The sequence below is a fragment of the Pelophylax lessonae genome, assembly GCF_965119305.1.
Source record: "Pelophylax lessonae genome assembly, chromosome: 4".
Taxonomy (NCBI): Eukaryota; Metazoa; Chordata; class Amphibia; order Anura; family Ranidae; genus Pelophylax; species Pelophylax lessonae.
In genome coordinates this window covers 629,539,168-629,556,275 of record NC_138771.1, presented here as the reverse complement: position 1 = coordinate 629,556,275, position 17,108 = coordinate 629,539,168, and the positions used below count along the sequence as shown (strand labels likewise).

The 17,108-nt window shown below is 41.9% G+C and overlaps 2 protein-coding genes across 2 annotated transcripts in view; both read left to right on the top strand.

The window, feature by feature from the left end:
- Positions 1–2,783, top strand: part of LOC309554700 (uncharacterized protein) — a gene marked incomplete at both ends in the record, with an annotated part of 60,974 nt that extends 58,191 nt beyond the window's left edge. The window contains 2 exons of the mRNA XM_082256404.1: positions 2,262–2,627; positions 2,686–2,783. Of these exons, the coding sequence (XP_082112530.1) occupies positions 2,262–2,627; positions 2,686–2,783 (464 nt within the window). The remainder of the gene's footprint in view (positions 1–2,261; positions 2,628–2,685) is intronic.
- The window catches only part of LOC309551920 (uncharacterized protein), a 199,725-nt gene extending 183,855 nt beyond the window's left edge, over positions 1–15,870 (top strand). The window contains exon 5 of the mRNA XM_082252639.1: positions 15,647–15,870. Coding sequence (XP_082108765.1) covers positions 15,647–15,798 — 152 coding nt within the window. The 3' untranslated portion in view covers positions 15,799–15,870. The remainder of the gene's footprint in view (positions 1–15,646) is intronic.
- Positions 15,871–17,108: the final 1,238 nt, after the last annotated feature.

The following is a 17,108-nucleotide window of genomic DNA, read 5'->3' as shown; positions in this document are numbered from 1 at the left end:
TAAAATCTCCCATTGGACCAATACGTTTACAATGCAGATGTGTCATACACACCCCCCTTTACCATATCTTACAATATGGTGGGATTTTACTGTGGAGATTGTGTCTGTATCTTTAAATCTCCACAGTAAAATCCCACCATATTATAAGATATGGTAGAGGGGGGTGTGTATGACACATCTGCATTGTAAATGTATTGGTCCAATGGGAGATTTTATTTTTCTCCCATTGAACATTTTTAAAAAAATGTAAATTTGTAGCCTAAAGTGTAATATTTGGGGCTCTGTATCTTTAAATTTCCACAGTAAAATCCCACCATATTGTAAGATATGGTAGAGGGGGTAGAGGGGGGTGTGTATGACACATTTGTGTAATAATTATTTTGTAGGTCACAATCTGCTGTGTATTGTGTCAAATAATGTTTCCGTCTACAATTTCCAACATAAGAAAAACTTGTCTGATAGCATGACCACTAATTTGGAACTGTCTGATGGCTTGACTGTAGTGAAAATTGTCAGTTTCCTCTTGAACACCGAAGAAAAATTCGAAGATATCTGGCAACCCTGGGCGACGTATATGAAAGTTTCCATTTGATCTTTATCCTCTCCGCTGAAATTTTTCCTCCAAGGTAAAGGATTACAGACCCAACCTCGTAGAAATCTATTTCCTCTTTTCTCTAAATCTGAATTAGAGCAGCGCTAGTAAAATTAAACTAAAATGAGACAAATAAAATTAAATGCTGATATTAGAGTAATGAGTAAGGTGTCCTTAGTCTGCTTTTCTCTACCTGTCCTGTTTCTTCTTCTTTCACTTCTTTCTTTTATACTCATCCATTTACTCTTTCTACTTTAACTCGGTTACCTCTTGTTACAAGTGTTAAAATATTTCTCCTCCTATGATGCCAAGGATAAATTAATTCTCTGGAGACATTAGCAGGAATTCTATTATATCTCTATAGGCTTGTTCAGCCAAGACTCCTGAGTAATGCTTTCACCTTTTTACTAGGTTCAATCTCCATCTTACTTGTTGAAAAGGACTATATGTTACAAACTATTTACACTTCTCAAATGCTATGCAAACATATTCTATTCTCAGAAATAACGATAAGAAACAGTCCCTAACAATGTCCTTCCTATAATACACGTGGTAGTTTGTGTCATTGTATTATGTAATTCTCCCAGGATTAGATTTGTATCACCTTGGCACAGTGATTTGCTAAACTTGTTACTATGAAAATACAATAAAAATGATTGAAAGATAAAGGAATAGTAGTGGTAAAAAAAGAACTTGTGGGTTTAACTAACCATTTTTCCATTTTTATAATTCTCCTTTAACCACTTAAGCCCCGGAAGATTTTACCCCCTTCCTGACCAGGGCCTATTTTGCGATTCGGCACTGCGTGATTTTAATGGACAATTGTACCCAAACTAATTTGATGTCCTTTTTTCCCCACAAACAGAGCTTTCTTTTGGTGGTATTTGATCACCTGTGCGATTTTTTGATCATGCGCTATAAACAAAAAAAGAGCGACAATTTTGCAAAAATAACAATATTTTTCACATTTTTTATTATATGAAATTCCCCCCCAAAAAATGTAAAAAATCAAAATTTTTTAACATTTTAGGCCAATTTGTTTCCTGCTACATATGTTTGGTAAAAAAAAAATCGCAAAAAGCGTATTTTGATTGGTTTGCTCAAAAGTTATTGCGTTTACTAACTAGGGGAAAGATTATTGTCATTTTTATTGTTTTTTTTTTAATGAGTAATGGCGGCGATCTGCGATTTTTTTTTGCGGGACTGCGACATTGCGGCAGACAGATCGGACCCTTGACTGACATTTTTGACACTTTTGGGGTTACCAGTGACATTACTACAGTAATCAGTGCTATACATATGCACTGTTACTGTAAAATTACACTGGCGGGGAAGGGGTTAACTTTATTGGAGAGGGAGGGGTTAAGTGTGTCCCTAGGGGCGTGATTCTAACTGTGATTGGATGTGGCTGTGTGTGTAACTACAGAGATATGCGATCCTACATAGCAGGACCGTATGATCTGTGCTGTTACACAGGGGAGAATGACAGATGGCTTTGTTTACATGTTTACTGTAACCGATGATCGCGAGTGACCGGCGGACATTGGGTCCTGATTAGAATATGGGGGCACACATGAGCTAAAGACTAGATTCCATTAGGTAAAACCAGGACTGGATTTTACTGTTTCAAATATGTGGATCGGCTTATTTCTTCAACTTTTTCTTCTAGAATATCAACCATCCTGGGATCAGCCAACTAATGAGATTTCAGTACAAGAAGGAAAGTCAGTGACCCTTCCCTGCTCCTACACCCTTCCTAGTGGTCGGTATACAGAGAGAGATGTTGTGCGGGTCAATGTATACTGGAGAGTGGGGAATGTAACCGGACCGTACGCCTTCCACCCCTACCAGGAAATGGTTCATTCTTCATATAGACATCGGACATCCATAACAGGGATGACTAATCTAATGATTAATGATGTAACAAAGGCAGACGACACTTCATTTCACTGCTTTGTGGTGATCCTATGGTGTGCAGGTGACAACCAATATGAAGATGAAATTATGTATGGAGGAGGAACCAGACTAATCAGAGGTAAGATTAAGGGACTCCTATCTCCATATTTATAATTTCATTGTATATCTAATGCCAGGAATTAAAACTGAACTCCAGGATCCTGATCATTCTCCGCTCCCAGCTCCCATATGGGTGGATGGCCAAGAGGCGCAGAGTTTGTACCTGTCGCAGTGACCTCACCCATCACCATTCCCATCAGTATCCTGCATGGTGGATATTAAACTACTTCAGCCCTGGAAGGGTTTACCCCTTAATAACCAGGTCATTTTTTGAGATAGGGTACCACGTTATTTTAACCACTTAAGCCCCAGCCCTATTTCGGACACTTTTTGTTTACAAGTTAAAACTAGTATTTTTTCCTAGAAAACTACTTAGAACCCCCAAACATTATATATATATATATATATATATTTTTTTAGCAAAGACTCTGGAGAATAAAATGTCGGTCATTGCAAAATTTTTTGTCACGCGGTATTTGCGCAGCGGTCTTTAAAACGCCATTTTTTTGGAAAAAATTAGAAAAATCACATTTCACTGCATTTAAAAAATACTAAACAGTAAAGTTAGCCCATTTTGTATATTGTGAAAGATGATGTCACGCCGAGTAAATAGATACCCAACATGTTACAGTTTAAAATTGCGCCCCCCCGTGGGATGGCGACAAACTACGGTCAATAGAGATCTCAATCTGCGACGCTTTAAATTTATTTAACGGTTACCAGTTTAGAGGTAGAGTGTAGCTCTTTTTTTTAAATTATTGCCCACGCTCTGGCGATCGCGGCGATACCTCACATGTGGGGTTTGAACAGCGATTTCATTCGCGGCTCGACTTGCGTATACGTTTTTTTTTGTGCGCGAGCTAACGGTGACGGGGATGGCTAAATTTTTTTTTTTTTTCCTATTTATTTTTTATTTTTTTTCAACTTTATTACAGGTTTTTTTTAAAAAAAAAAAATCTGATCACTTTTATTGCTGTCACAAGCAATGTAAACATCCCTTGTGACAGCAATATGTGTGACAGGTACACTTTATGGAGGGATCGAGGGTCTAAAAGACCCTAGACCCCTCCACTACACTTCCCTGTATGCAAAACGCCGAAAACGGCATTTTTGCATACAGCCGTTTTTTAAAACTGCCGCCTTTTGCAGCACAGTAACCCGGAAGTGACGTCATGGTAACTCCGGGTTACGTCATCGGAGACCCGATCGATGCCGTTTCCGGCATTCATCGGGACTCCATCCAGCCGGCGGACGTCCCGGCTGGGTGCTCGGTGGGACGGGAGCCCCGAGCAAAGCCACGGAAGGCGGCGGGAGGGGGGGGGACGTCCCCTCCCGCTCACCCGGGTAACGATCGAGCTCGGGTTGTTACCGACGGAAAGCCGACCGTCGGCTTCAAACCACGGTACCGGGATGATGTCTCTAGCTAGAGGCATCATCCCGGTATAAGCCCGCAAAGTTTACCGACGTAGCCCTACGTCGATATGCGGTAAGTGGTTAACTGACAATTGCGCGGTCGTGCGACGCTGTACCCAAATAAAATTGATGTCCTTTTTTTCCCACAAATAGAGCTTTCTTTTGGTGGTATTTGATCAACTGTGTGTTTTTTTTATTTATTGTGCTATAAACAAAAAAAGATTGACAGTTTTGAAAAAAAAAACAATATTTTCTACTTTATGCCATAAAACACATTCAATAAAAAAATGTAAAAAATCTAATTTATTTATGAGTTTAGGCCAATATGTATTCTGCTACATATTTTTGGTTAAAACAATAGTGCAAAATAAACAAGTCTACAAACTATGGGATAGATTCATGGAATTTATTTTTATATTTTTAATAGTGATGGCGGCGATCAATGATTTTTTACCGGGACTGCCACATTGCGGTGGTCAAATCTGACACTTTTTGGTGACCAGTGACACCAATTCAGTGATCAGTGTTAAAAAATACTCTCTCACTGTACTAATGACACTGGCAGGGAAGGGATTAACTTCAGGGGCGTTCAAAGGGTTAAGTGTGCTCCTAGGGAGTGCTTTCTAACTGTGGGGGGGTGGCTTAACTAGAGGAAGACTGAGATCTGTTTTCCTGATTGGCTGAAACACAAGATCTCTATCTTCCTCTCTGACAAAACGGCCATTCTGCCTCTCCTTGGAATGATCGGTGGGTCCCGGCGGACATCACGTCCACCAGACCCGCTGATTGGCTCCCGCTGTGTCCAATCATAGTAGGCATGGAACGGCGCGCGTGCCTGCCCCAACACCCAGAGCACGAGCCGACATACAGGTACGTTGGTTCGCGCAGGAGGGCCGCCCTGCCGCAGCATATCTCCATAGGGCGGTCCTCAAGTGGTTAATTGACTGGAAGCCATTTCTCCATAGTAATAAAACAGAGGTGCAATAATACATAAAGAATTCGGGGCATATTGAGGAAGGGAAAAAACATGGAGGAACAAACGTTAAACAGAAAAGGCCAGGAAGCACCTTTATACTGATAATCGTGTATTCTCAGCTGCAGTTCAGATTCAAAGGGTCACTATATTGCTTGATTCCCCCATCAACACAGTCAGTATTGATGGGAGAATCCTCCCATGGAGAACACAGTGATTATTACCAACGGCTATAACAACCTCTAACAATATTTGCAGGCTGGTTGTACTCACGTTGATCGATTTACTCCTTTGACTCATTTATCTGTGTGTGCATTTCAGCTAGGGGTATTGATGTCTGTGAACAGCGGGCATTTTCATCAAAGCAGATAAGTAGAGTCTGGAAAGTATAAGAAATCTTTATCTCCACCTGCTGGCTAAAAATGAGAATGAAATCTATTCACAGGCAATATTTTGAAGTATTTATGCATTTTGTTAAATCCCAACTATAGTAAATAATGTTAGAAAATATATAAACCACTATACACTCCTTTGTAAGCATTGATCCAACCAAAACTGATATTTCAGTTTTTAGTAGATGTACTAAGTTAATAGTGTGCTGTCCTTTTCAATAATATCTTGAACAAAGAATGAATTCCTGTGTGCAAACATGAGTGAAGTGATAAACTAGTTTGTATAAACAACAAATCATATAGATATGCAATGACTATGTAAATGGCGCACTGTTCAATCCCAGAGGACGCCAGTTGTGGGGAAACACATTGGGCAGAGTTGGAATGTGACGTCATCACGTATCGGCTGATCACCGCGTCTTGGCGGTTCTTACTGTTTTATCGCATTTATCATCTATTTATATGTAAGTGGTATACAATTTATTTTTTTAAAGAGAAGGTTTAACATACTGCACTATGAGGCTTCTCCATATTTGTGTTTCTCATATGTAATTGCGGGTGAGCGCCATTCAGCCTGGAGGTAGTGACAGGCTTGCTGTGCATGAGGCATTCTCTTTGGAGGAGAGTTTTTATTCTGAGGATCTGGTAGTGGCGATTTCTATCTTGGAATAAACCAGCTCTTTTGATCTCTGTAAATCAAGATCATCCATGTCTGGTAAGAATCCATTTCAGCTTAACCACTTCTGGACCGGAAGGTTTTACCCCCTAATGACCAGACCATTTTTTTGCGATTCTGCACTGCGTTATTTTAACTGACAATTGCGCAGTCGTGCGACACTGTACCTAAATAAAATTGATGTCCTTTTTTTACTACAAATAGCAAATAGAGCTTTCTTTTGGTGGTATGATTTGTTGTTTATACAAATTAGTTTATCACTTCACTCATGTTTGCACACAGGAATTCATTCTTTGTTCAAGACATTATTGAAAAGGACAGCACACTAATACCATAGTGTACAATTAAAGTGGTTGCAATGGCTCAAGGTTTTTTACCTTTATGTATTCTATGCATGAAGGTAAAAAAAGCTTCTGTGTGCAGCTTCCCCCCTTAATACTTATCTGAGCCCCCTCTTTATCCAGAAAAGTCCCGGAGAGCCTTGTCTCTCCGGGAACTTGCACTCCTGATTGGCTTTTTGGCAACAGGGGGGAGCCATTGGCTCCCACTGCTGTCAATCACAGCCAGTGAGCCAATCAGGAGACGGAGGGGCAGGGCCAAGCCATGATCTGAATGGGAGGCACCCAGCAGGAGGGAGGGGCCAGGAGCACTGGCAAGGGACCTGAGAAGAGGAGGATCTGGACTGCTCTGTGCAAAACATACTGCACAGAGGAGGTAAGTATACATGTTTGATATTTTTTTTTTAATAAAAAAAAAAAGTTTTTGATATCACTTTAATCCAGGGCTTTTTTTTCTCAGTGAAAAGGTGCTGGAACTCCCCCTTCTGAGTCACTTTGTGTCTTTGCCCCTACCCACCTCCGAGCACCATCCCTTGGTTCCACCCCTACCCACCTCCGAGCACCATCCCTTGGTTCCACCCCTACCCACCTCCGAGCACCATCCCTTGGTTCCACCCCCTACCCACCTCTGAGCACTATCCCTTGGTTTCACCCCCTACCCACCTCCGAGCACCATCCCTTGGTTCCACCCCTACCCACCTCTGAGCACCATCCCTTGGTTCCACCCCCTACCCACCTCTGAGCACCATCCCTTGGTTTCACCCCCTACCCACCTCTGAGCACCATCCTTGGTTCCACCCCCTACCCACCTCTGAGCACCATCCCTTGGTTCCACCCCTACCCACCTCCGAGCACCATCCCTTGGTTCCACCCCCTACCCACCTCTGAGCACCATCCCTTGGTTTCACCCCCTACCCACCTCCGAGCACCATCCCTTGGTTCCACCCCTACCCACCTCTGAGCACCATCCCTTGGTTCCACCCCCTACCCACCTCTGAGCACCATCCCTTGGTTTCACCCCCTACCCACCTCTGAGCACCATCCTTGGTTCCACCCCCTACCCACCTCTGAGCACCATCCCTTGGTTCCACCCCTACCCACCTCTGAGCACCATCCCTTGGTTTCACCCCCTACCCACCTCCGAGCACCATCCCTTGGTTCCACCCCTACCCACCTCTGAGCACCATCCCTTGGTTCCACCCCCTACCCACCTCTGAGCACCATCCCTTGGTTTCACCCCCTACCCACCTCTGAGCACCATCCTTGGTTCCACCCCCTACCCACCTCTGAGCACCATCCCTTGGTTCCACCCCCTACCCACCTCCAAGCAACACCTCATTTAGGGAATACAGAGCCAAGTATCATTTTGTTGTGCTAAGTAATGTGTATGGAATTTGTTAATGATAACAAGAAAAGCTGTAAAATAGATTCCCCCCTTCATTCAGCAGCAATATACCCCCCGCCCCCTAGCAACAATATATCACCCCAGAAACAATAGACCCCTGGCAGCAACAACAGATCTCCCAAAAGCCAGCATCAATACACTCTCCAGCAGCTAGGTGCAATCGATCCCTCCCTCAACAGTAGATCCCTTCCAGCAACAATTGACCCCCCCCCCCCCCACCAGCAACAATAGATCCCCAAGAAGCAAAAAAAGACCTCCCCAGCAACAAACAATAAATCCCTCAGTATCCAGAATCGGTAGACCCTACAGCACACCCCCTGCCATTACATACATTCAGGGCTGGAGGTGCCGGAACTGCGTTCCCCCACGTTCCCGCTGAAAAAAAAGCCATGCTTTATTCTATCCAGTATTGGGGATAATTTGGTTGCAGCAGTCCTGTTATTAGTTTGGAGCTGAGCGCATGCATTGTTTTATACATTTATAGATTTTAGTAGGTGCCAGAGAACTGAACAAAGTAGTCTTCTTTTCTCAAATGGACTCATCTGCTTTTATGAAAATCTCAAATTCCCTAGCTGGTTTCTAATTGATTTTTTTTGTTATAGATTTAAAGCAGTATTAAAACGTGTGGCTGCATTCGTTTCCTTTTTTAGGCTTTCTTTCTCTTATTTTTACCTGGTGATCCAGGGCAGTAAGTCAGTTGATTTTCAAAAGAACAAGCTCTTTTGCAGGGGGCAGTTACAGGGATGAGACAGAGCATATAACACTGACAGGGGTGCCAACAATGATCAGCTTTTATGTATTCATGTACAGTTGTGGCCAAAATTTTTGAGAATGACACAAATATTAATTTTCACAAAGACTGCTGCCTCCGTTTTTATGATGGCAATTTGCATATACTCCAGAATAGTAGTAAAGAGTGACCGGATGAATGGAAATTAATTGCAAATTCCTTCTTTGCCATGAAAATAAACTTAAAGGGATTGTAAAGTCAGGAATTTTTTTTTTTATCCAAATACATTCCACGCATTAAGATAAAAAGCTTTCTATGTGCAGCAGCCTCCCCAGCCCCCCCCCCTAATACTAACCTGAGGTCCCTCTCTGTCCAGCGATGTCCACGAGTGTCTCAGCCGCCCGAGATTCTCCCTCCTGATTGGCTGAGACAGCAGTGAAGCGCCATTAACTCCCACTGCTGTCAATCAAAGTCAGATAGCCAATGAGGAAAGAGGGGGCGGGATCGGGTCTATTCAGAAACGGGGCCAAAGCTCAGGTCAGATGCCACCATAGCAAGCGGCCTGCTGTGGGGGCACTCAACAGGAGGGAGGGGGCAGGAGCGCAGAAGAGGGACCCAAGAAGAGGAGGATCCAGGCTGCTCTGTGCAAAACTAACTGCACAGTGCAGGTAAGTATAACATGTTTGTTTTTTTTAACAACAACAACCAAAAAAACCCCAAGTCTTACTTTAATTCCATTGTGATCTTGAACTTGTGGTCAATCCTCAAGAGGCAGGTGAACAAAAAAAACTCCCAAATTCTGACAAACTCCAAGCACTTATTATGGAAGAATGGGCGGCCATCAGTCAGGATGTGGCCCAGTAGCTGATTGACAGCATGCCAGGGAGAATTGCAGAGGTCTTAACCACTTCAGCCCCGGAAAGTTTTACCCCCTTAACCTCCCTGGCGGTATGATTATGTCAGGAATCATGTACCAAAAGCGGTACAATTTTTTGATATTTATAATTTATAATATATATATATATATATATATATATATATATATATATATATATATATATATATATATATATATATATATATATATATATATATATATATTATAAAATATAAATATTATATTAATAATAAATATATTATAATATATAATATAATATATATATATATATATATATATATATATATATATATATATATATATACATATATATATATATATATATAATATAATTTATAATTTACAAGTTATAATATTTGATATTTTTCTGATACTAAGGTGCTACAGTGTAATCCTCTCAGATTACACTGTATCACCTCCTTTTTATGTGTTTATGTTTTGTGCAACATTTTAATTTCCCTCCCAGTTCCGCTCCCATGCACCATTGCTGCTGCAGGGAATGGAACTAGGAAGTCATCAGAGCGACGGACGAGCGGTGGGGATCTCGGCGGCAATCACAGCAATGGGAGATCATCGCTGGATAGCCAGGAGAAGGTAAGGAACCTCGCTGCAGGCTCTACACATCTACCACGAGCGTGACTCGGGGATACCGATCGTAGCATGGAAAAACCACCCCGAGTCACGCTCGGGGTTACCGCTAAGGGAGTTAATGACCAGACCATTTTTTGCGATTCAGCACTGCGTTGCTTTAACGGAAAATTGCACGGTAGTGCGACGCTGTACCCAAATACAATTGATGTCATTTTTTCCCCACAAATAGAGATTTCTTTTAGTGGTATTTGATCACCTCTGCGATTTTTAGATTTTGCGCTATAAACAAAAAAAGAGCGACAATTTTGAAAAAAACTCCATATTTTTTACTTTCTGCTATAAAGCATTCCCAATAAAAAAAATTAAAACATTTTATTTTTTTTATCAGTTTAGGCCAATTTGTGTTCTGCTACATATTTTTGGTAAAAATAAAAATCCCAAAAAGCGTATTTTAATTGATTTGCACGAAAATTATAGCATTTACAAACTACGGGATAGATTTTTGGACTTTTTATTTATTTTTTATTAGTAATGGCGGCGATCAGCGATTTTTAGCGGGACTGTGACATTGCGGCGGACAGATCGGACCTCTAACTGACATTTTTGACACTTTTTGGGGACCAGGGACACTAATACAGTAACCAGTGCTAAATAATATGCACTGTTACTGTATAAATGACACTGGCAAGGAAGGGGTTAATACTGGGGGTGATCAATGGGGTTAATGTATGCCTATTATGCTTACTTACTGTGTGTGTGTGAGGGGGGTTTCTAGCTTAGCTGAAACTGCTGATCTGTCCCTGCCTATCTGAAAGAAGATCTGCCTGCTTTGTTTACATAAGCAGGCGGGTCTTCTTTCGGTTTCCCGGACAATCGCGGGAGGGCAGAGGCAATCGTAGCAGCTCCTTCCACGGCCCGCCTCCAGCTGTGTCTAAACATAGCGGGAGCGTGGCTCCGGTGGCGCGCGTGCGCCGCCGAAACCACATGCACTCCAGTCACGTAGTACTACGTGACTGGATGCAGAAGAGCCGCCCTGCCGCAGTGAAAAGGCGGCGGGCGGTCGGCAAGTGGTTAAAAAAGATTTCAAAGTTAAAAAAGAATCAACACTGCAAATATTGACTGGTTGCATAAACTTCATGTAATAACAGCCTTTGACACATATGAAATGCTGGTAATTATACTTCAGTATACCATAGTAACATCTGACAAAAAGACCTAAAATCACTGAAGCAGCCGGTCCTTGTTCTGGGCTTCTCTTATGCTAAGTGGTATTCATACCTTCTACCTGATGATACCACATGATACATTCTACACCTGCTATTTGGATTTCTTATTGTAAACCTACCACACTACCCTAAATAGCATTCTTACAAATAATAAGAACCAGACCCTATACATTGGCCCTTGGTGTAATTGCCTTCAATGGGATAGATCTATCTCTGATTTACAAAATTCCCTACAGAGTTTTTGGCCTTACTTATTCCCTGTGTTCGCCCAAAGCCAATTCTGTTGCCTTGCATTGTATTGAGAAGAACAATTTTGTCTGCATCTGGTCCTGACGAAGCAAACTACGAAACGCGTTGACTTTCGAGCAGACGTATTTTCTCATATTCACGCAATGTTTGATATGCAATTCAAGTTCATGTATGAGCATTTGTTTGGTCATAAACATGTATCTATATGTGGGAAGAATTAGAGCCTCCTTTTGGGTCAGGTTCATTCCTTTTTATATATATCAATGTTTTTAAAGCGGAGTTCCGGGCACAAAATTCAATTTCTAATAATTACTGCATTGTATTACTTACCTTCCGCTGAGTCAGAATTGGATATTCCCATAGTTTTTTTTTTCACTTACCTGTTTACAGAGGTTTGTATACTCACCTTTCAAAGGACTTCCTCCCTCCTGCGCCTCGGCTCTCCTCGTCACTTCCGTGCCGCAATGCGTCCTGGGAGCTCTTCCTCGGCGCTCCCATGATGCACTTTGCAGTCACATGGGCGGCCGACCACTGTTCTCATTTCTTGACTCACAGGCCTACGCCCACTGGAATCAGGAAGAAGGGAAGACATTTCCCCACAACGGATTCGGCAATCCACAACAAAGATGGCGCCGCACATCACAAATTATATAAAGTAAGATTTTATTCTTGCAAACTCATTATTTCACCATTCTAACCAGGATTAGCGGATGTATCGATGTGTAAGGGTGATTGTTAGGGGGAGATTGAAAAAAAAAAAACGATTCTGTGCCCGGAACTCCGCTTTAATGGAATTTAATAAATGTCTTTTTTATACAACTTTTGATTTTCAAGTCTATCCTATTATGTTCCCGTAAAGTCCACCTTTGTGCCTAGTTGGTTCCTACAACTGGGCTGTTTCCTTCTTTTGACTGAAGCAGCAGAGTTTTTGAAAATTCATATTTATTTAATTCTCAAAACTTTTGGCCACTGCTGTAAAACTTTTATCCCAAAAAGGGGGGAAAAATGCTGTAATTGATATGAAGTGACAGCTGAAGCTTGGCTTCACTTTGTTAGTATATTTAAATCTGATAAACATATAATGAATTATGCCTGGTGCCCATCCAGCAGGGAAAATGAATATACCATAGAGGGGATGTAATGATCAGAAAGTGGGATACAAACAAGACTCCTAGGAAATAAAATTGTAGCAAATGTTTTATCTATCCTGCGTGAAAATTTTAACCCCTTCCCAATAAAACAAATCCAAATGCCTAAGCACTATTTTGCAACTTTGACATGTGTTAGCAGGGCTTTTTTCTCAGAGAGTAGGTGCAGGAACTCCCCCCTTCTGAGTTGCCTCTTGTCTCTGCCCACCTACCCCCAAACACATCCTTTGGCCCCACCCCCAGTACCGCCCCTTTTAGAGAAAACAGAACCCAGTATTATTCTGTGATGCTCAGTCATTTGTATGGAGCTTGTGAATTATAATAAGAAAAGCTCCCCTGGAGCCAGCAACAATAGCCCCCCCCCCCAAAAAAATAGATCACCCACACAACAATGCCCCCCCACAAAAAAATAACACCCCAGCAATAATAAATCCACCCCAGTGACACTAGATCTCCAACAGCAACAACAGATTCCCCAGCAGCCAGCAACAGTAGACCTCTCTCTCGCTCAACAGTAGATCCCACCTAGAAACTACTGACTCCCCAGAAATATAAGACCCCTACCAGCAACAATAGATCCTCCTTAAGCAGCAATAGACCCACATGCAAAAAAAGATCCTCCACCAGCAATAGACCCCCAAGCAAACAAAGATCCTCCACCAGCAACAATAGACCCCCATGCAAAAAAAGATCCTCTACCAGCAACAATAGACCCCCATGCAAAAAAAAAAAAGATCCTCCACCAGCAACAACAGACCCCCATGCAAACAAAGATCCTCCGCCAGCAACAATAGACCCCCCATGCAAAGAAAAGATCCTCCACCAGCAATAATAGACCCCCATGTAAACAAAGATCCTCCATCAGCAACAACAGACCCCCATGCAAAAAAAGATCCCTACCAGCGACAATCCATCACCAATAGAACCTCCAGCACCCCTTGCACTTACACACTTACATTCAGTGTTGAAGGTGCCGGAACTGCGTTCCCCCTGAAAAAAAAGCCCTCTGTGTTAGTAAAACTGTATATATCATCACAATTACTTTCTGCATCCAGGTGGTATGTTGTTTTTTTCAGGGAAAATTGATCTTTCATTTGGTGGTAAATAGTAATGGGTATCTTCTGATTTTTTATTTTTTTTTATTATCAAAGGAAAACTGTCCCAAAATAAAACAAAAATAAAAAACAATGTTTTTAAAATGTAGCTGTATATGTCTTTCTACTACCTTAAATAACAAGCAAAGAACAACTCAAAATAAATAGTTCTGCTCTGACAATCACAGCGATACCACTTATGTTTAGGTTAGTTGTGCACAGATGTACCTGTAGTAGGCTCAGAAATAATAGTGTGCATTCTTTTTATTTATTTTTTTTCTGTCTAAAACACACTGCCACTGAAACTAACTGACACTGATACTAATTTAAAAAATGCTTTTTTAAAAGAAAATCCTGCCCGAAATATACTGGCCATGACCTTTGACCCTGCCACACACCTCCCCTGTACAGCCATTTACAGGGAAGCTCAGTGTACTGCTGTTTCTCCTCCCCCAGCTCTTATGCAGCTGAGAACAAAGGGAATGTATTCGCTTATAAAAAAAAAGGGGTAAAAAGGTTTTTTATTTTTTTTTTAACTCTATACACAAATGTTTTGCCTTTCATTTCTATTTTAAACTGATGAATGAGTTGTTTTACATGGTGATCGTTTACAATCACTTTAAAGCGGAGTTCCGGGCACAAAATCGATATTTTTTTTGTGCCCGTCCGCTTGTTCCCCTTCACCTGAAAAGGAATTGGATAGTTAGGTTTTTTTTTTTATTTACTCACCTTGTAATTGAAGATCGAATATACTCACCTAGTCTTCACTTCCTCCCTCTGTGCCGCGGCTCCGCCGTCACTTCCGGGCTTGCACTGATTCCTGGGAGCTGAACGTCATCGCTCCCAGGAATCAATGCGACGGCACCGGCCCCGCTCGTCACTTCCGGGCGACGCCGCATTCCCCTGCTAAACAGCTTCTGGGCATGCCCAGAAGCTGTGGAGGAATGCGGCGCCGCACCGGAAGTGACGAGAGGGGCCGGTGAAGGCGCATTCTGGGAGAAGAAGACGCGGAAGAAGATGCCGAAGAGGACCGCGTCGGCTTCAGTTGCCCACAAGAGAGATGTAAACGCTGTGGAAGAAATTTTATAAGTGAGTATTTCTTCTAAAAGGTAAGTGCGAACCGGGACAGATCAGAGGCTAGCCATTGTGGAATGTACTAGCCCTGACTGTCCCGGGGGTATGTTTGTTGAAAAATGATTTCTGTGCCTGGAACTCCGCTTTAAGACTCGATTCACACTAGCGCGACTTGTCAGACGACTTGTCAGCCTGACAAGTCACGCTCCCTCGCGGTCCATTGACCGCTACAGGACCCGTTCTAATAGAAGCGACACAAGTCACTCCGACTTAGAAAAAGGGTCCTGTACTACTTCGGGGCGACCTCGGAGCGACTTGCATAGACTTCCATTATGTGAAGTCCATGCAAGTTGCTCCGAAGTCGTGGTGCATGGGAATGCACAAGTCGCCCCCGAAGTAGTAAGGAGTCGTGTCGCCTTAGTGTGAACCGAGCCTAAGGGTGTACTGGTTAATTTACATAATAGTGTGTGTAGCAATTATATTGTATGTGTTACATTTTTTTTTTAGGCCCCGTTCACATAGGGGCGACGCTACTTCGCACCGCGACCTCCGAGGAGCGGCCGCCACGGACTTCATAACATTGAAGTCTATGGCGGTCGCCTCCTGTCCGCCCCAAAGAAGCTCCGGACCCTTTTTCTAAGTCGGAGCGACTTGTGTCGCTCCTATTAGAACGGGTCCGCAGCTTCCCTATGGGAGGCGACCTGTGAGGCGACCAGGTCGCCTCACAGGTCGCCTCAGTGTGAACCGGGACTTAAAGTTGTATTTAAATATGACCTGAATATATTGTATTTGGTTAAAAAAATATAATGATACATCCTAATTGTTTTACAGAAAAATGTACAGAACCCCCTCTGATGTCCAGTAACAGTCAACAGACATTAATATTAGCAGCATATTTCGGCGTAAAATTCTTCATTGTTGCCATTCTACTGGTCCTGGGCTGTGTCTATGGAAGAGCTAAAAGCACCAAGAGATCCACCTGATGTGATCAATCAGCATTTGCAATTACCTAACAATTTCTTCTTTTTCTTTTTTTTTCGTCAGTTTTGATATTGTTTTATAGGAAAAGATAGTGCTTTAATTTTATACCATACTTTCAGTAAATATATATACTTTCAAGAAAAAAATTTAGTGAAAATTATGAAAAAAAAAATTGTTGATTATGACCACCAAAAAAAAGAATCACAGTGTTTTTTTTTTTTGTTGCTATTATTATTATTTCATTTTTCATTTGTCTGAAATCCAACAAAACTTAATAAATCTGTTTTTATGAGAAAATATAAATTGTAGAAACAATACTGTGTATTTTAGATTTTTATTTATACTTTATGAACTGTGAAAAAGTGTGCATGTGTAAAACTGGATGGTGCCATTCCATTGGAAGTGCCCGGAAAAGTCTGTCTCCCAGCTCCAGTCCCATCCTCCAGTCTAAAGCTGGATACACACTATACAATTTTTGTTGTTAGATTTCCTTGCTCTGTGCAGTGGTTTTGCACAGAGCAGCCCCTATCCCCCTCTTTTTGGGTCCCTTGCTGGTGCTCTTTGTTCCCTCATAAAGCCACTGTCTGTGGGGGCACTTGTACGGACTCGCTCTTGAGCCTCGCTGTCTGCATCTATTTACACAGACAGCAGGGCCCGGCCCTGCCCCCCCCCCCCCCGTTTCCTTGTCATAGGATTTGATTGGCAGGAGCCAGTGGTTACCGCTGTTATCAATCATCCTAGTGAGGAGAGACAGAACCAGGAGAGCTGCTGCTCTCCTGCACATCACTGGATCAAGATTGGGCTCAGGTAAGTGTAAAGGGGAACTGGGGGATCCTTATCTAGCACCCTCCTAGTCAGGTGCTAGATAGGAGATATCATTTGTTTTCTTATGCTTAACCACTTAAGCCCCGGAAGATTTTACCCCCATTCCGACCAGGGTTTTTTTTGCTATTCGGCACTGCGTGACTTTAACGGACAACATTAAAAACGTGATAAAATCAATCTATACAAGTGCTTAGTGCTTTAAATTCTTTCAATCCCAAAATCTAATAAAATATTGCCAAATAAAGTGAATTTACTTTATTTGCCAATATTTTATTAGATTTTGGGATTGAAAGAATTTAAAGCACTAAGCACTTGTATAGATTGATTTTATCACGTTTTTAATGTTTTTTCACTATTTATATTGAAGCACATTTACTACACCTACACCTAATATATTTGAATTATTTTATTCATCCTTGAAGCGCACCATCACCCCCTTATAATTGAATTGTTAACAGAGAAAGACCTTACCCTTACAAAGGCAATT